Source organism: Eubalaena glacialis, chromosome 19 (genome assembly GCF_028564815.1).
Source record: "Eubalaena glacialis isolate mEubGla1 chromosome 19, mEubGla1.1.hap2.+ XY, whole genome shotgun sequence".
In the NCBI taxonomy this organism is placed as follows: domain Eukaryota; kingdom Metazoa; phylum Chordata; class Mammalia; order Artiodactyla; family Balaenidae; genus Eubalaena; species Eubalaena glacialis.
The window spans coordinates 49498687-49519035 of record NC_083734.1 but is presented as its reverse complement, the minus strand read 5'-3'; the positions used below and the strand labels follow the sequence as shown (position 1 = coordinate 49519035).

The 20349-nt window shown below is 38.7% G+C and overlaps 1 protein-coding gene across 5 annotated transcripts in view; it reads left to right on the top strand.

Moving 5' to 3' along the window:
* The first annotated feature begins 936 nt into the window (after positions 1 to 936).
* The window catches only part of POLG2 (DNA polymerase gamma 2, accessory subunit), a 66354-nt gene continuing 46941 nt past the window's right edge, over positions 937 to 20349 (top strand). For 3 of the 5 annotated variants that reach the window (XR_009698164.1, XM_061174673.1, XM_061174672.1), the window contains exons 1-9: positions 937 to 1582; positions 5490 to 5616; positions 5729 to 5834; positions 6698 to 6871; positions 7746 to 7886; positions 10062 to 10142; positions 12359 to 12459; positions 14731 to 14848; positions 17803 to 17894. Coding sequence is in view for 4 of the 5 variants with exons in the window: in XM_061174673.1 (XP_061030656.1) it covers positions 1021 to 1582; positions 5490 to 5616; positions 5729 to 5834; positions 6698 to 6871; positions 7746 to 7886; positions 10062 to 10142; positions 12359 to 12459; positions 14731 to 14848; positions 17803 to 17894 (1502 nt within the window). In the remaining variant the exon portion in view is untranslated. Of the gene's footprint in view, positions 1583 to 5489; positions 5617 to 5728; positions 5835 to 6697; positions 6872 to 7745; positions 7887 to 10061; positions 10143 to 12358; positions 12460 to 14730; positions 14897 to 17802; positions 17895 to 20349 lie in introns of those variants that run through there. The other 2 variants (XM_061174674.1, XM_061174675.1) reach the window with 2 other exon arrangements.

Genomic DNA, 20349 nt, shown 5'->3' with positions numbered 1-20349 from the left:
CTTCCTGGTAGTCCAGTGGAATAGTTTGTTCTTTCCACCTGGGTTGATCTTTCAAGGTTTCCCTAGCCACTTTAAGGAAAGCTGGAAGTGGAAATCATGGCTTTTGGAATCAACCATTTTCCTCCATCTGGGCTGTTAGACTTTCCACTATTGGGGCAGTTTTCTTAAGGGCTCCAAGTGTTAAAATGGAGCTGTAAAGCCACAAGTCCGCTCCATGATCCTGGATCTCCGTTTTAAGCAGGTTTTCACAAGTTATTTTTGAAGGGTACTCTGGTAGAACAACTTTCTGTACGCGAGTGGTTGGTTGTCAGTGTGCCTCCACATTAACCTGGAGAGTTTAAATATTGTTGGGCCCTTTTCAGCGGTTTGTTTTTTAAGCAACGTTTCCAGGTGATGCAGGTGCTGCTGGCCCAGGGCATCCCTTTTAGCACCAGTATGTAAAGGGACTATACTTCCCTGTCACAGCCCCACGCGCACTCCCAGGAGAAGGGCAGGCAGGACAGCGGCAGCATTTTACTAGAGATGCACGCAAGGCGTGGGTCTCTAAACTACCATTAAGGAGTACAACTGTAAAGACGGGAACCAAGGTTTATTTTCGTGAACACTTAAGTCTGAAAACGTGTATTTAAATGGTAGTTCGCAGAACACCGAAGTATTCTGATGTCTCATTCGCGAAAAAAAAAATAAATGGGAAGGTAAAGCTGACTCAATAGTGGCAACAGCGGGATAGTGAAAAGTAGATGGGAATGATCTTGATCGGTGTTGAAGACAAAAAGAACAAGTAGAGGGAGCCGGACGTGACGGAAATAAGAGACAGGAGGCCTAAGTTCGCCTTGAGTGGGATAGGCACGCGGCGGTGGCGGCAGCAGCCGGAACGCAGTGACGTACTTCCGTTGGTGGGGCCGGCTGCGCGCACGCTCACTTCCGTCGCGCCTGCGCAGGTGGCCCCCTACTCCCGGTTGTGGCGGTTCTTCGGGATCAGCCTCTCATAGGAGACTGCACTTTTAACTCCCGAGGGCGATGCGCTCCGGTGCAGCCGTCAGGGCCGGCCAGAAAGTCTGCAGGTGCCTGTTGTCTGGGTATAGTCGAGTAGATGGGGGGCAGCCGGAGCAGTTGACGGGAGGGAGCGGCTCCTTCGTAGGGCCCTTGAGGTCGCACGCGGAGCTGCCCCCGGTGAGCGAGCCGAGAGAAGGCCCCGAGTCTGGCGGCGAGGAGAGCGAGGCGCTGGTAGAGATCTGTCAGAAAAGGCGTTTCCTCAGTGGCACCAAGCGACAGCTTAGTCGAGATTCTCTTCTGAGCGGGTGCCACCCCGGCCTTGGCCCCTTGGGCATAGAGTTGCGGAAGAACCTGGCGACGGAATGGTGGTCCTCGGTGGTGGTGTTCAGGGAGCAGGTCTTCCCGGTAGACGCCCTCCACCATGAACCAGGCCCTTCGCTGCCCGGGGACAGTGCCTTCAGGTTAGTTTCTGCAGAAACGCTACGCGAAATCTTGCAAGACAAAGAGCTGAGTAAGGAACAGCTAGGAGCATTTCTTGAGAACTTACTGAAAACTTCTGGGAAACTACGGGAGAACCTTCTTCACGGTATGCTTCACGATTTCATGCTTCAAAATAGGTGTCAGGGTGGAAAGGCAGACTCGCTCGATTTCCCAAATTGCAGCTGGCCTTGTGTTCACGTGGAAAGGAAATGATCTGGTTCTCAGTCTTCTTGAAGTAGTTGGGTTTGTTGACAGTGTTGCTGCCTTGGAGAAAACTGGTTCATGGGATCGTTATTGTTCCTTAAAGAATCCGGCCCAAGGCTCTAGTAAAGCTCTCAGTTTCACAAGGCAACCCCAGAATTTTGGAGTTTATTGAGCGGCCCTAGAATTAGCACCTAAATTAAATCGTGTGTTTGAATCATTGGTTCATTGTTACTAAAATATTTATAAATACTTCCATAGTTTTCTTTTTTTTACACACTATAGGCTAATCGAGAGCTCGTTTTTCTAGAGCAACAAGAAAATGCCCTCCCTCAGTTTTTCTTACCGAAAACTGATCTACACAATCTGTTGTTTGAAGAGCCCTTAAGGTAATTTTTGAATTGGCAGAATAATAGGACTAATCAAGTTTTATAAGCGATTCTTTCGTGAATACACAGAAATTTGTAGGGCACAATATGCCTTCAAAGTCAAATAGATCATGATAGCAGAGATTCTGGGGGAAAAAAAATTCAGAATTTTTACAGGACAGACTTGCTGCCACAGCATCTCATCTTTGCAAAATGCTATCCTTGCCATTTTTTATTAAGTGGTACTAGGAAGTAATTTAAAATAACCAGTGTCCATGGTTCTCTGAAAATTGGTACCTATATTGTAAACTTTTAAAGATTTCCTTAATAAAATAAAGCAAACTTAAACTGGTGAGTAAACGTGACAATTTTGATTTGTACTACTTTAATTATTCCATGATGATTTTACTTTGGGGAAGTTAAATCACTGCTCATTACCATGTCCCAAAACAAATCAATCTTTTCTTCCCTATTAGAAAATGAAACATAGCTCTCTTAGATTCATCAAAGCATTTATTGATGTGCCGGACATTTTCTTGCCTTTAAGAAACTTAAATCCACTTACTTGCCAAATTTTTGGTTGTCTAGTGTTTTTAGCTTCTGAGTACCAGTTTGCCATTTCTTTCTATGCCCAATGCCCTTACCCTCTTTATTTCATGTTTGAGCTATTGTGGTAGGCTCTACTTATGAACGGTTTTTAAATTTTCTCAGCCATTATGTCTCCAAATATTGTTACTGCCCCATTCTTTCTTCTGTCCTTCTGTGATTAATTACACATATGTTAGACTCACCCCCCAGCATCTTGTTATCAACTTTCTTGAACACATTAATCGCATTTAAAAGTCTATATCTGATAACTCAGATATGTCGGTTTCTATTAGTCTTACCTCCGGGCTTTTGGTCATTTGGACTTTCGATTTTCTAGGTAATTTGTGTGTTAATTGTAGAGATAAATTGAGGCTCTGGGTGGCGTTGTTTTCTTCTACCTGGGAGGGTTTACTTTTGCTTTTGGCAGGCAGCTAGGGCATATCTTCTTAATACAATCCGGGATTAAGTGTATTGAGGCTGGGTTTCAGTCTTTTTGCTTCACCTCTACTCCTAGAGTGTAGCCCTTTGAGTGTGCCTAGTGAAAGGCTGGGGTGTTTTCCAGGGCCCCTCCTCCGTAAGAGCCTCGAACTACAATTTTTGTGCTTCCTAGCCCCATACGATGTCAGGAAGCTCTGCTCAGCATTTCAGCTTCTTAGTTCTCCTACTTCAGATTGGAAAAGCAGCACTAAATGTTGGGTTCACCTCTGTACTTACTTTTTCTCCAAATCTCGGACCCTCAAGTCCTTACTGCCTTGACAGCTCTCCTGTGTCTTTAAACAGATTCTTTTTTTCAGTTTCTTGACCAGTTTTTCTTGTTATCAGCAAGCTTGTCTACTATTACCAGAAGTGGAAATCTCAAATCAAGTAACTTTTGAACACAGTGTTATCATTTAGTGGGATATAATCTAAGTGCATAAAGAACTACAAAGAAATCTTGAACTTCATTTTATTGATTTATTGTAAGTAGAAATGTTGGAATTATAATTCTGAAGCTGTTTCACATATAGGATAAAGCAAACAGACCAATGGATAGATTTATTAGGAACCAAGATTTTCACTGAAAGAGAAAAGATGTAAAAAAAGGCAAGGATAAACTTTGTAATGTTAAATTTGAATTGACTATTAGTATGAATTCATGATTTTTAAAAAATACAAATATCCTAACTTTCTTCATTGAAGGGGCCCAGAAGCGATGACAATAGCAATGAGCACACCTAGTACCCAGAATTTGGTTTCTAAAGGAACCAGTGCTTGGAGAAATGGCTCATTCCAGGTATGGGGCAGGGACAGTACAAAGTGACTTTGGCACAGTTTATGGTGCTAGAAAGCAAAGAATTAGTAGAAGACTAGTGGGTTTATGTTAAAAGGACGTAGGTGCTGGCTTGAAGGAGACTCCCACTGGCTAAGTTTGGGACAAATTAAACATTAAAATAAATATTGATGGTAATGGGATCAGAACACATTAAATAAAATTAAAAATCTAATCCACAGTGTTAAACAAAAAATTAAGTAATTGAGGCTGCTGGTAGAAAGAGGAGTTGAAAAGAGTTTGTTTTTATAGGAGCTATGCAATAAATGTAGAAGGAAAGATAGGATAGAAGAATCACCTTTTTATGATTTTGTAATCCTCGGTATAACAATTAATTCAAGCAAGGGTTCATCAACGGATTCTAAAATATCGGGTGTGGGACTTCCCAGGTGGTGCAGTGCTTAAGAATCCGCCTGCCAATGCTGGGGACACGAGTTCGAGCCCTGGTCCGGGAAGATCCCACATGCCACGGAGCAGCTAAGCCCACAAGCCACAGCTACTGAAGCCCGCGCGCCTAGAGCCCGTGCTCTGCAACAAGAGAAGCCACTGCAATGAAAAGCCCATGCACCGCAACAAGAGCAGCCCCCACTCGCCACAACTAGAGAAAGCCCGTGTGCAGCAATGAAGACCCAACGCAGCCAAAAATAAATAAATAAATTAATTAATTAAAAGAAAACGGTTGCCCCTTCGTTAAAAAATAAATAAATAAAATAAAATATTGGGTGGAAGATTGTTGGGGAGCAGGATAATGTTGGGGAATGGATATTCACTACCTTAACTAGGTAATCAAATCTGGTTTCATTAAAAGTGGGATTATTTGATACTGTGTTACTCCTGTTAGGATGCAATAGGACATATACATCAACTATGTAGTATTTATTCCTGCTAAAAATGATTAACCCAAATTAAATCATAAGGAAAAATTCAGACAAATCTAATGTGAGATAATCTATGACTGGCCTGTTCTCAAATTAAAAATTGATATCATTAAAAGCAAAGTTGGAGAGGGAGAAGTCAGGGGAAATATTCTAGATTCAGAGTGATTTAAGAGACCTAATAAAATGCAATGAGTTAACCTTAATTAGGGAGAAAGAGCAGCAGTAAATGGCTTTTGGGGTGACAATTGGAGAAAATAGAATATTGACCATAAGTTAGATGAAATTATGATACTATGATTAATGGTGTAATAGTGGTATATAGTGAATATTTTTAATTTTAGGAGGTACATGCTAAAATGTTTTGGGGTGAACAAGAAATAGAAAATAAATGTGGCAAAATGTTGACAATTGGTGAATCTAGGTTAAGGGTTTACAGATGTTTATTGTACTGTTCTTTCAACTTTCTTGTAGATTTGAAAATCTTCATACTAAAAAGTTGGGGAAACTACCTAAAATTAAGTGATAATCAATTAAGATCTGCCTTAGTAGCTCCATGCTACTGTACTTACTGCTGTGTTACCATTATATTATTAATTTGTCTATAAATTGACCAAAATGATTTGGGCTTATAAAATAGATTTATATAGTGATTGATTTATCTTTTGACAGGTGCCTTGCAGCACTATGTTAATTACCTGGATCTGATAAACAGGAGGCTACCTTTTGGCCTTGCTCAGATTGGAGTGTGTTTTCATCCTGTTTCTGATACTAAGCAGACACCTGATGGTGTTAAAAGGTACACAAAAAATGGAAATAACTTGGCCTTGTATTTAAACAGTCACTTTCACTTTGGGATAGATTATATGATTTGCAAATAAATGATTATCTGATATTTCTGATATCCAAAGAATTGGTGAAAAGACTGAAGCTTCACTGGTATGGTTTACTTCAGCAAGAACTGCGAGCCAGTGGCTTGATTTCTGGTTACGTCATCGACTCCTGTGGTGGAGAAAGGTACTACAATAATTACCCTTAATTTAATAATGATTAGGTAAATTGTCTTAGTGTGTCAGAGGTAATACTTCTCTACAATAAATGAAATTTATTTTGATGTAGCTATGTTATATTTATAAGAGACAGCTATAATAAATTAACAACTACATATAAAAAACTCTTTGTAATGATTTTCATTGTTCCATAAAACAAAGTTACTTTAGTAAAGACGTCTGTTGATGTCATGCTCAGAAACTTTTGTTGGTAAGACTTTACATTCTAGGTAAAGTTCAAATCCCTCACCTGGCATTCCTGACTGGTGTAGAGTTTGACCCTTGCCCACTCTTACAGCTTTAGCTTTTTTTTTTTTTTAAAAGATCTTTATTGGAGTATAATTGCTTCACAATACTGTGTTAGTTTTGCTTCCAACCTCCATGAACTCTCCATATTAGTCAAATGGTCCTGTAATTTACAGTCAAGTTTCAGTGTAAGCCTAAGAGAAAAGAGTTGAAGTAAGCATTTTTGTCATGCCATTGTCTTATTTCTCTAACTCTCAAAATCTCCAAACCCATCTAAACTAAATGGAATGATCACAAGTAAGGAAGGATGAGAATGGTATGTGATACTTTCTTCTTTATCCCACTTAGTTCATGGTTCCTTCCCCTCTTATTAATTGACCACAGAAACGCTAGATAGCATCAACAGTTCTTCTGTGTAATTCTTTCAGATTAAAAAACACTATTTGTAACAGTATATTCACTCATATTTAATTAAACTTAACAATTTTTTATTTGGGACTTGACCAGTTTCATTCAGTTGCTGCAGGCAACTTTACTTTTTAATGTTTATTTTAATAAGTTAATAAGACAAACTTTCTTTTCCAGTTTGCTGTGAGTCCATCTAACTTCAGCAGCAGTGATTGTCAGGATGAAGCGGGCCAAAAAGGAAACAAACTTTACTACAATTTTCCGTGGGGAAAGGAGCCAATAGAAACCCTGTGGAATCTAGGAGATCATGAACTTTTACACATGTATCCTGAAAATGTAGCTCAATTACACGTATGTTTTACCTTGTGCTCCTATGTATCCTTTACCCAGATTCTCTAATTGTGATCATTTCTGAACCATTTGAGAATAAGCTGTAGACATGGTGCCCCATGACGTCTTAATACTTCAGTATGCATTTCTCAAGTACAGGGACTCACCTGTATAACCACAATGCAATCATTATGATCAGGAAAGTAACAGTAATCTGCTATTATTCTCAAATCCACAGAACCCTTCAGATGTAACCAATTATTCTAATCTGCCCTTTATAGGTCCAGGATCCAATCTAGGATCCTGTATTTCATGTAGTTGTCATGTGTCCTTAGTCTCCTTCAAATAATTCCTTTTATTTTTCCTTGTCTTTCATGACCTTGACGTTTTTGAAGAGTACAGACCGGTTACTTTGTAGAATGTCCCTTGGTTTGAGTTTCTTTCATGTTTCCTCATGATTTATGTTTTTTTGCTAAGAATGCCACAGAAATGGTGCTACCCTCTTCTGAGTGCATCTTATCGGTTTGTTACTGGTGATGTTAACTTTTATCGCTTGGTTAAGATGATGTTTCCAGGTTTCTCCAGTGTAAAGTTGATAAGTATTTTGTAGTTATTAATTGATGAGTAATTAATAAGTCTTTTGTGGGCAGATACTTTGACTATGTAAATAACCTGTTTCTCACCAGATTCTGGCCTACTGGTTGCAACATCCATTGATGATTCTTGCCCAAATCAATTATTACTATGAGGGTTGCCAAATGGTAATTTTTTAAATTTCATCAGTCTATCTAGATTTACTGATGAATTTGTATTCTGATTCTATAAGTGCAAAATGTAATTTTAAGAGGTAGTTCTGCTAAATGATGCTTTCTTTTTGTTCTGCTTTTCTGTGAAGGGCAGAGATGGACGGAAAAATGTGGTTCCTTCCGTTTTATCCATAAATGGAGATCTAGACCGAGGCATGCTGGCATATCTCTATGATTCTTTCCAGCTAACAGAGAACTCCTTTACAAGAAGGAAAGATCTTCATAGAAAGGTGCTTTGATATTTCAGAGATAGACTTGGGAAATTAAAAATATAAATTTTTCCCCCTTTTTTTATGTTAGTGTACTTGGTTTCTAATATAAACTCTGAATAATAATTTTTTTAGTGCAAGTAATTTATTTTTCATGTTTTTTTAGAATCTGGCCACAGGAATAATAAGCAGGTTCTCACAGAATAGAAGAAGGAATCCCTCTTGGGTAATCCCAAAGGCATTTTTGTTTGATCTTGGGCAGCTGGACAGCTGTCTCTGATTCTTAGCCCCTGAGCCTTTTCACTTATGGCTTCTGCTTGTATCAGAAGCTGAGTGTTAAGTAGGAGTAAGTTAAACAGGCCAGCAAGACTTGTGGTATTGACCTCTGCTTCTGGTCTGACCCCAAGTGGCTGATCACTGGATCACAGGAGCTAGACATGGGTCTGGGTCAAGGGAAAGGCTTATTTTAGGATGTGCAGTTTGAGCATTTTTATGGGCTCAAAATCAAGAGAGAGGAAGGGTTGAAGCTATAGGAGAGAAACGAAGTACCTAATGGAGCAAGATTTTGGAAGAAACAGGAAGGACCAAGACAGAATCAAGAACACAAGTGGGGGGTTTTGTCTTGAAAAGGGAGTTATTTTTTGAAACAGCAGGGTGGAAAAACCAATGTTATAGATATAAATAGGCTACTGGAGCTGGTTAGCCCTTGAAGGAAGTTTTACTCATATCCTCTATTTTCTTGGGGAATTAGGAAGCAAGATTATTAGCTTAAAGTGTGGAGGAGTAGGGGTTTAAGTGGCAAGAGTTTAGAATAGTCATATTTCCCTTGAATGGGAAAGGGAGCTTCCCCAAATCAAAAGTTTTCACATGTTGAGTGCTCAGCTGAGATTAAACACCATGAGTTTGTAGCACCACTCTGCCTAGTTAGTGATTTATTATGCAGTGCTCGTTTAGCCTGATGTGGCCATTTATAGAATTGTTTGGGATTTATAGGGTGTGTGTAGCAAACAAACAAGGGGGATCCTTTCTTTTCTTTCTCTTACATACTGCACATCCAAACCATCAGCAAAACCTCTTTGATTCTATCTTCAAAATATATCCTGAATCTGACCGTTTCTTAGCACCTCCCCTGCTCGCAGTCTGATCTAAGCCACCATCATCCCCACCTTCCTGCACTGAGTGGCCCTTTTAAAAGGTACGCGTTACTTTGTTCCTCTGCTCTAAACACTCCAGTAAGCTCCTCATCTCAGTCAGAGGAAAAGCCAAAGCCCCTAACATGTTTTACAAAGCATTATCCCTTTTGACCTTGAACTCCTCTCCACCTTACTCAGTCTGCTCCAGCAGCACAGACCTCATTGTTGTTTCTAGAACATGCCCAGTGTGCTCCCAGCTCAAGAGCCTTGTCATTAGTTCTCCCCTTTGTCTGAGTGCTCTTCCTGCAAGTCCACGTCTTGTCCCTCAATCCCCTTTCAAGTCTGCTCAAATGTCACCTCAAAGAGGAGACTTTCTCTTACCACCTTTGGCCGCACCGTGCGGCATGTGGGATCTCAGTTCCCTCACCAGAGACCTCGCCCCCTGCAGTGGAAGCATGGAGTCCTAACCGCTGGACCGCCAGGGAATTCCCTCTTACCACCTTATTTAAAATAGCAAACAACTCTCCACCAGCCCGCCCCTTGCCAGCACTTCCTATCTTCTTTTTTTTTTTTTTTAACACTTACCACCTTCAAATATATTATTTACTTATCTATTTTGTTATCTGCTTCTGTGCATTATGAGGGACAGGGATTTTTGTCCCCACCACCTAGAATTGTTTCTCATACCAAGTAGTCATTCACATGTTTGTTGAATGGCTGAATGAATGCATAGAGTGATGGGTTTTGGCAAGAGAAAGTCCAAGTGATAAGCCACATGGCTCAGGCTGGGTAAGGAAGACAGTGATGCCAGAAAGGGGCATTTCAACTGAGAGAAAATGGATTTGTCAGAAAATGGGAGAATATCAAGTGACCTTATTTCTGTAGAATGCCTGAATGGAGAAAATCTATGAGCAGCTGAATAAAGATGGTTGATACATCATTGTGTGATATTTTTTATGACCTCAGCTAGCTTCCATTTTCACACAGAAAATTTTAACTGCTTAAACAGCTTCATGTTTGTTAGTGCTTGTCCTTTTTACCCCTTCTCTTTAAATTGTTTTAGGTGCTTAAACTTCACCCTTGTTTAGCCCCTATTAAGGTTGCTTTGGATGTGGGAAGAGGCCCAACAGTGGAACTAAGACAGGTGGGTTAAATAAGTTTTAATGTCATGATTTCAATTATAACCGTTATTCCAAGTAAATGAGTAGTTTGCCATCTAAAGTTTTATTTTGATTCATTTTTTTAAAAATTCTAATTGAATAATGAACTGTGAACATTATTTTAATTAAATAATGGAATTTTAATTAAATGAAAAAATCATTTTTAAATGAATTTTTAAATTTTTAATCATTCATTAATAATGAATTTTAATTTAATAATAAATACTACAGTTAATTACAGATAATTTGAAGTATATTATATTAAAGAAGCTGAATACAGTTCAGTGGGTTTTGCTGTTAATGTCATGCCCAGTCATAGTTGCATTTTTTAAATGAGTATGCATAATTTTGGTAATCAAAACATTTGTACAGACGTCTAGTGAATTATTTCTTACCCTCTTCCCTTTTTAACTTAACACTTTTGATACTTGTTGGTATAAGCGCAAGTTCTAGATCTGTAATCTTATTTTATTTTTCTAATCTATCTGGTCAAATTAAATACTGTTAAGAAAAACCAGGAACCCTTCAGCAGTCATTTCTGTTTGGGTAACTCAGACCCATCCAGGACCTGAGTGAGGATACTAGAAAGATTGACCTGGCTTTCCCAGGCTCCTGTGTAGGGGTCTGGGAAGGTGGGGATAATGAGCTCAGGGAAAGGGAAGAGAATGGCTTAATTTCCTCATTTCCCCCAGGATTGCAGGAGGCTCCACAACACCCTGGTAGGTACCAAGTTCCTAGGGGTTTTTTTGCTTGAAGGACGAAGAACTCTGCTTCCTAGATTTTCATCATTACCATTGCAGGCCTTTTGTTTTGTTTTGTTTTTGTTTGTAAGAATATTAGTAATATTTTGTGCCTTGGGTGTTTTACCAAGAGTAGCGTCTTATTCTGTTTTTAACACTTTTCTCCTCAGCAGTATGACAAAGAGAATCCTTATGTATGTAACTTTCTGGGCTATGAAAAAGGTTTTGTGGGTTATTTCCCCATGTCTTCACCTGCGCTTTATCATGCTTAGAACTTTTTCTCTCCTTTTCTGCCTTCTGTTAGGGCACATTTTCTGCTGGCAACCAAAACTAAACTTACTAAGACTCATATTTATTTTTCCCTGATAATTTCTTAGATTTATTAATATCTATATTCTCATCTATCCCCAAAATATCCTGTACCTTAACACCCATTTACTTCGCTGTGGTCTCTCCCTGGGAGCTTGTTAGAAATGCAAATTCTTGCCAGACCTGCTGAATCAGTAACTCTGGGGGCGAGGCTGAGCCATCTGTGTTTTGCAAGCCCTCCAGGTGATTCTGGTGCTTAAGTTTGAGAAACAGTGCTCTAGCTCAGGCACACACCCTTACCCCATCCCACCATCCTCCCCCTCTCCCTCCCCATGGGGACATTTGGTAATATCTGGGGACATTTTGGCGGACATTTTTGGTTGTCAGAAGGTGGGGAAGGGTGCTCCGGACATCTAATGGAGACCAGGGATGCTGCTAAACATCCTATATCAGCAGTGCCAATGAGAGAAATCCTGCTTTAGAATTTTAGTTCTAGATTGATAAGGGAGTTTTAAATTTTTCTTTTTCTTGCTTCACCATTTTTAAGAAAACAGTAAAGTGTACTATGTCATTTACTCATCATTACTTCTGTATTTCCAGTCAGGCTTTTGTCTCTAGCATTCCACTGAAACTAATCAATCATTCTTTTCTTCTTGAAACATTTTCTTTAGTTGGCTTCAGGAACACCACTCTCTGGGTTTTCTTCAAACTTTTCGGCTCCTTCTCCTTAGTTTCCTTTAATGGCTCTTCCTTCTCTTCCTGACATCGTATTATAACCCTTAGGCTCAGTTCTCAAGTCTCAGATATGTTTAGAGTTAACATAGCCCTTTGGACTGTTTTTTTCTGATAGAATCTGTTTTGCTTTTGTTTATTTGTGTTATGAATGATGATAATAAAAATTCTTATATTTGGTATACAAATTTCAGATTTGCATTTAGTATTCAGCTTTGAAGTGTTTAAGTGCTTCAGAAGAAGTATACAATTTATAAGTATACAATATATAAAATTATCAACAATATTATCATGTAATTACAGGGATTTATGCCCATTTTAAAGAGTGAAAAAGATGATTGGTGGTTTCATAAAAATAGGGTAATAACTCTAGCTACTTCTCTTTCTTTCATATTCAGAGTTTTTGTATTTTTCCCCAGGTTTGTCAAGGGCTATTTAATGAATTATTAGAAAATGGAATATCTGTGTGGCCTGGTTATTTGGAAACTGTGCCATCCTCATTGGAACAACTTTATTCAAAGTAAGAATTGTGTTTTTTGTTGCTTAAAAAATGTGTTTATTCAGTTTTTGCTTATACAATGTTTCTTTATGAGTAACAGATTTCTTCTAAATATCTATATATACTATAATTCAAAATTATTCCTAACTTTCCTGTTTACAGAACCACATACCCTTAGTTAATTGGTACAGCAGGAAACAATACTCATCAGGTATATATAAGCACATACTATGTGAAACTTCAAGACTTAACACCATGAAGTATGTGTACCTGAGTTTATCAGTTTATCAGGGATGGAATTATTTATATTAGACACATTTGTTGAATCAGGACTGAGGGAACATGAGTGGAGTGCCTTTTCCTTGCTGGCCTTGTTCATTCTCAGGCTGAGTGGAAGGTAGTTCTATTCCAGAGAACAGAGAACTAGTTTTCTCGGTGATCTGCACCTCTGTCTACCTAATTGCTCAAGACTGAAACCTGGATATTGTCCTTCACTCCTCCCTCTTCCTTACTGTCAGAGTCCAGTCCATCACTAAGTCTCGTCTTCCTCCCAAATGTATCTCACATCCACATCTCCCCATTAAGATCACCAGTATTGGGCTTCCCTGGTGACGCAGTGGTTGAGAGTCTGCCTGCCAATGCAGGGGACACGGGTTCGAGCCCTGGTCTGGGAGGATCCCACATGCCGCGGAGCGACTAGGCCCGTGAGCCACAATTGCTGAGCCTGCGCGTCTGGAGCCTGTGCTCCGCAACGGGAGAGGCCGCAATAGTGAGAGGCCCGCGCACCGCGATGAAGAGTGGCCCCCGCTTGCCACAACTAGAGAAAGCCCTTGCACAGAAACGAAGACCCAACACAACCATAAATAAATAAATAAATAAATAAATAAATAAAATTTAAGAAAAAAAATTTTAAAAAAATAAAAATAAAGCAAATAATTAAAAAAAAAGAAGATCACCAGTATCTCTTGACTGGATTATTGAAATAATCTCCTAATTGATCTCCTGTCTCTAGTCTTACCCCGTGCTATTTTCATTAACTTCTGTTTTTTAATCAAATAATTCATTTTTCCCTACTTTGGGTTTATTTTGTTATTTTTTTAGCTTTTTGTGTTGAATACATATCTTTTAGGTGAAAAGTTGTGAAGCTTAGTGTTTCGCTCCTCAGTTCTGTAGTAACTTGTTAAAATACACCTTTCAGATGATGTCAGAAGAAAAATAAGTTTCTATAGATGAAGCAACTGATGGCTTTATCATATACAAGATGAAGGGGTGGTACTTGAACTTTCCAGTGTTCTCAGTTTCTAAAATCTTATCCTTCGAGTCATGTGGACAATATCAAGTTACAGTTGTTCTTTACATGGTAAAGGCTTTATGTCCCAGGATAGTTTTTTTCCTTTGTCCCAGGATACTTTTCTCCAGATATTTATTAAGCACCCACTATATTTTTTGTACTTTGATACAGCAGTAAACAACACAGAAAAGTTTCCTGTTCTTAATGACACTTATATTCTAGTGGGATAGAATAGACATCAGACAAGTAGATAAATAAGATAATTTCTGGTGGAGTCCTAAAAGAAAAGAAACAATGAGATAGTATGACTGGGTAAACAGAAAGAAGGCCAGTGTGGAACATATTCAGTTGTTGCTAAACTAGAAACTGTAAGTTAGTGTACTAAGGTATATATTTAGCATGGTTTTTGGTATAATTTGTTGTACACTAGATCTTAATATTATAGTAGTATTATAAGAGAGTTTCGTCTAAAATTATTTTCTTGGATTGTATCCAAATACCAAAAGGCTGAGGTTATTCTGAGGTTCATCCAGATCACACCAAATGGTGTGTTGAGGTACCAGTGTTTATTTCTTATATTTTCTTTTCTTTTATGATTTCTCAGCTATTACAATAAGTCAGAAACTTTTTGAAAATTTTACTTTGAAAATGATTCAGAAACTTGAAAAAAGTATTTTTGGGTTCAGTTCTCAAGCCCTGCCTTTGAGTTTTGTGACTCTTTTTTTCCTTTCTTTCTTTCTTTATTTTTTTATAGAACTTTAGTTGTGGTATGCGGGAACTTTAGTTGCAGCATGTGGGATCTAGCTCCCTGACCAGGGATCGAACCCGGGCCCCCTGCATTGGGAGCTTGGAGCCTTAGCCACTGGACTACCAGGGAAGTCCCTGAGTTTTGTGACTTTTAAAGGTGGCATTGACTCCTGAGTAATTAAAGCTGGTAATGTGGTGAATTTACAATCTATATTTGTGCTCATGTGTTTTGGTTAACTACCTTTTTTTCTTAGGTATGATGAAATGAGTATCCTCTTCACAGTGTTGATTACTGAAGCTACTTTGGAGAACGGATTAATACATCTGAGAAGTAGAGACACCACAATGAAGGAAATGATGCATATATCCAAAGTAAAAGACTTTTTAACTAAATATATATCATCTGCTAAGAATGTATAGATTCTAATATTTGTGTAATAAATATTCTCCTTTCCTAATTTGGTTGTCTTATTTAACTGAGATTATTATTAGTATTTTTTTTTTTAGCCTCTTTGCACTCAAGTGGATTTTTTGGTGCTTTTTTTGATTCAGTTTTTATTACTTATATTTCTTGATGTATTTCATGGTATCAGGAATATGTTCAGCTATAAGAAACAAAAGTACTGCTATACTGGCTTAAGCAAATTGGAGTTTGTTTCTTTCATAACAAGAAATCGAGGGGGTAGACTGTCCAGAGCTGGTGTAATTGTTTCCTCTATAGTAGTTAGGGAGCAAGGCTCTTGCTGTCTTTCCACCATCTTTAGTATATTGGCTTTTATCTTTATACTTATTTCTTCTTGGTCACAAGATGGCGGATGTATTTCTAGCCTTCTCAGCCGCATTCGAGTTAGGAAGAAAGTCAAAGAGATAAGAGCTAGCCAGCCAAGGCTCTTCTGTTTTTAATTAGAAAAGTAAAAGCTTTCCCAAACATCCCAGTCAGAAGACTTATTTACATTTTCTTGTATTTATGAGAACTGAATCACATGGTCATTGCTAGGCCAGTCATTGTCCAAGGGAATGAGGATATCATGATTAATTTGGGTCAAACACAACTTATCCCTTGGGGCAGTACTGTCTTCTCTGAAATGGGTTTTGTTATCAGGAAAGAAGGATCTTTATATACACTGTCAAATATCAAAGGTTAACCTAAAACTAAAATTTTTAAAATGAGAATATTTATTGACTTTTGCAGAGCAAGCTAAAATAAATGTTAAATGGCATAATCTAATATTAGTATATTTCATGCCTAACAGATATGTTTATAAGAAATCTTTAAACTTTTGTGTGCTGATTATGTTTGTGTTAACTATGTTGTCATTACCAGCCTGACAAAAATTCTGATACTTTGTGTAAAATGTCTTAAAAGCTTGGCTGGCTTGTCTGAGTTGACTTTACTTAGTAGGTCTTTATTTTTTGGTTATTATTTTTTGCTCTTGGGGAGAATTTCAAACACAAACATACACAGAATAGTATAATTAACCCCATGTACCTATCACCCAGCACCAACAACCATCATCCCGTGACCAGTCTTGCCTCATCCACCCCACATCGCCCTTCTATGTTATTTCGAAGCAGATCGCAGCTATCAGTTCATTTGTAAATATTTTAGGTCAGGATCTTTTGTTAAGTTAACCATTCTCCCACCTGAAAAAATTAACAGTAGATGATAATAGGAATTATTGAGAATTTCCTTGGGTGTGATAATGATATTATGGCTTTATTTTTCTTTTTAAAAAGTCATTGTCTGATAGAGACACATACTTAAATATTTTTGAGTAAAAATATATGATATCTGAGACTTGTTTTAAAATTTAGTTTAGAAAAGTGGTAGAATATGGAGGGAAAATAAGGATAGTGCTGAGTTGTTGAAGTTGAGTGATGGGTACATGGGAATACATTGTACTGCTTCTTTTTATGTATGTTTGAAGATTTTAATAATAAAAAGTTTTTAAAAACCAATTCTTTAATATCATATCCACTTAGTTTCCAATTGTCTCATTGTTCGATCAGGATCCAAATAAGACCCAATTATTGAAGTTGGTTATAGGTCTTTTAGTCTCTCTTATCCTTATACAATAGATCTGAGCTCTCTCTCACCCGCTCACACTCTTTTTTAATTTTTTTTAAAGACATTTGAGTTGTTTGTTATGGTGTTTTCTACTGTTTGGATTTTGCTTATTGAATCCCCTTGGTGTAGTTTAACCTATTCCTCTCTCTATATTTCCTATAGATTAGAAATTGAATCCAGAGGCTTGATCAGCTTCAAGTTCAATTTGGCGGGGTGGTGGGCAAGATTATTTTATAGGCTGTATTCTCCCATCAGGAAGCAGTGAATGTCTGGCCGTTTCTCTTGGGGGAGTGCTAGCAATCATCGACCAATGCCTAGATCAGTCAGTTCATTAGAGGTGGCAAAATGGTGATATTCGATTCCATCTTCCTTCTTTATTTATTAGCTAGAATACTTATATAAAGGAAAACATCTCATCTGCTGTTTGCTTAGAGGTATGGGAAAGGTGGGAGAAATGCTGGATTTGTCCTCTTTAAAGTTACTCTTTTTCATGCACAAATTGTTCTGTCTTTGGCCAGTAGGAGCCTCTTCATGTTGGCCTCAAGTCCTTTTGACACAACTTTAGTAGTCTTTGATAGCTTCCTTGGTATCTAATATGTAATATAGAGATTGTATAGTTTATAGAGTTTCTCCAAGGAGCCCTGGTTCATTTTACTGGAAAACTGTTTGGAGACTATACTCTGGGTGCCATCACGAACTCACCAATAATTGCAATTCAGATTCAGTACTGGTGTGTGTGTGTGTGTGTGTGTGTGTGTGTGTGTGGATTAGCTTTATTGAGATATGGTTTACATACAGTAAATTTACCTATTTTAAATGTACAGATTATGAGTTCTGACAAATGTGTAACCACTACCACAATGATAATACAGAACATTTCCATCACCCCCCAAAAGTCCCCTCATGCCCCTTTAGGACTTAAGGGTTTTTACTTTAACCTCTTCTATCACACATCTGTATCTCCTCCCACATCAAGAATCCCAATTCTCAAGAATACTGAGGGCGATAAAATTAGAATGCCATGACACACAACTGCTCATTTGCTTTATCTCACTTTAACCACAGAACTCTCAGAACTGCAACACCAGTATTCCCACCATATGTCTATTTAAAAGTTTAAATTTCATTTTTGCAGTTTGGGGTCCAATATTTAGTTTTAATATAACTGTGAGACTAAAATGTTTTTAAAAATTATTTTTCTGAAGAAAATCTCAGTCCTGCCCACAGGTACCTTTATTTAGGTACTTTGTCTTCTTAGGGGCCTCAGCCTTCACAGGAAGATTGTATTCCTGGTCTCAGATCAGCTGACTGCACTAACTGGCAACATGGAATGTCTGTACAGCAGTTGAGGTAAGTAATATTTATGGAAGATTATCCAGATCAGAGGTGTCCGACTGGAGTTACACATCAGAATCTCCTGTGGAGCTTTTAAAAATAAGTATATTTGAGCCCTATCCCAGACAGACCTACTATTTCTCTTCACAGTGGGGCCCTCGTAAGTATATTTTAAAATACAGGTGGTTTCTGATGTTCACCCCTGTAGTAACCACTGTTAAATTTATCAGAGAGCTGTATACCTGGATGGTATTGTTTTGACAAAACTTCCCTGCAGCCCAATTGCATTTAATAAATTTTTTTTAATCAAATACTCTTCTTAGGTATTACACCACACCAATATGTACTGAAAGATGTTATTAGAAATAGTTCTATGAAACTCATTCTTCATTTAGCCATAAGAATGTTCTTGAGGGCATTTGTTTGCTATGTACACCACGTCTTCCTGTGAGGAAGCATGGGAGAAATTTCTCAGATTTAAATGCCAGGGGTAGTTGTGCTTCTCCTAAAGACTGGCCTGTCATTATATGTGTTATATATCTGTTCATTTTGTTTATTCACAAAGGCTTTTTGAGCACCCAAGTACCAGGAACTCTAGGTGCTGGGGATGTAGTGGTGAACAAAACAGACAAGGCCCTTCTAGGGGTGGGCAGGTGGGGACAGACAATAAGCAAGTAGGTGCATGGGCAATTTCAGGTAATTTTGGGTAGCAATAGTGTAAAATAGGACAGGATGGCGTGCTAGATCATGCCTAGGGTAGTGTGCTTTACATAGGTGATCAGGGGAGCCTCTGAGGACTGGCCTTCCAACTGAGACTGAATGATGTGAAGGAGCCAGCTGTGTGAACATCTGGGGCAGCACATTCTGGGCAGAAGGGAGTAGCAAGTGCTAAGGCCCTTAGGAGGAAAATGGTGTGGAGTGAGCAAGGAACATAAAGCAGGCCAGAACAGAGGGGAGAAGGGGAGAAGGGGAGGTCAGAGAGGTGGTCAGGGCCCATGTTGCTTAGAGCCATGGGGGCCACAGTAAGGACTCTGGAAGCCACTAGGGCAGGAGGGGGCACGGTTTGAGCAGAGAAGGGACATACTGTTATTTTGAAAAGATGACTGTGGAGAGTGGAATGTTAGAGGAGTAGAAAGGAAGCAGGGAGACCTGTTAGGAGCTCTGACAATGCCCAGGTGATGGTGGCCAGGACAAGAGAGGTAACAATGCCCTTCCTGGATCTGGCAAGAGGAGCCCCTGCCTTTTAGAGGGTCCTGCTCTGGCCCTTCTCCATCTGTGCCTTCCCCCACATTACATCTGAGGGGCCAAGGAGATGTGCTTGGAGGTCATTGTAATCCTTAGGTGTCTAATTGTCCTAACCTATAAGTTTATGTACTACCCGAAATCTCAGTTACTGTCTCTGGTTGTATGTAATAAAGGTCAAAGACAAGGCACTAGCCCATGTCCCTCTAGGGCAGTAAAGGAGAAAGAAGGAGCTTCAGACATCACTGAACCACTGTTGATCATTCCTCTGGTTAAGTCTCCCCTTTACATCCTTCAGGAGAAGCAGCACTGAGAGAAGGCAGTCTCCTAAGGTTGTAATCCCCCAGGTCTGGGAGCGGAAGGGGCAGAAGGGACAAGTGCTTGAGGGCAGCTGGTCAGAGCACACCTATTTGCAGCTCTTCATCCCAGCAAGGTTTTTGTGCTGCCCTGGTGTCACCTTGCAGATACTGCCTTTTCCTGGTTTCCTATTGGATTTTTGGCTTTTTTCTTAATTTGTGAGAGCTCATTATATATTGTAGAACTTCATACTTTATCAGAGACATGGATTCAAAATACCCCCCCATTCTTTTGACTTAGTTTAAGATTTTTAAATGTAATTTTTAAATGTTTCATCTAACTAAATTTAACAATCATTTATGTCTTCTGGATTGTGAGTCATACCTAGAAAAGCCTTTCCCTCTTAAAGATTATTATAAAATTCCTCCTGTTTTCTTCTAGCACTTCTGTGGCTTCATTTTTAGGTATTTTAATATTTGAGCTAGCTGAATTAATTTTGTTGGAAAGAATGGAGTTCTAACTTATTAAATATGGTTCTCAAGTTTTTAAAGTGTATTAAATATTGCATCTTTTCCCCATTGACTTAAAATGCCCTGTTTTTCATATACTAAACTCCCATATGTATTTAGATCTATATCTGGACTTTCTGTCCTGTTACATTTACATTTTTCTACTTCTCCAGCCATATACCCATACCACACTTTCAAAATCATGGTAACTTTATAATGTTTTCAGACCTCATAGACCTCTCTCTCTCACTCTGTGCCTCCCCCTGACACACACACACACACACACACACTTACTTTTACTCATATGCTTCTTGAATCCTACACCCTTCCTCTGTATTCAGTTTCCTTCTTCATCAAGTACACTGTGTATTTCTTTCATTGTGAATGTGATTGGGAAACCTCCTTCTCAGTCTTTGTCTTAA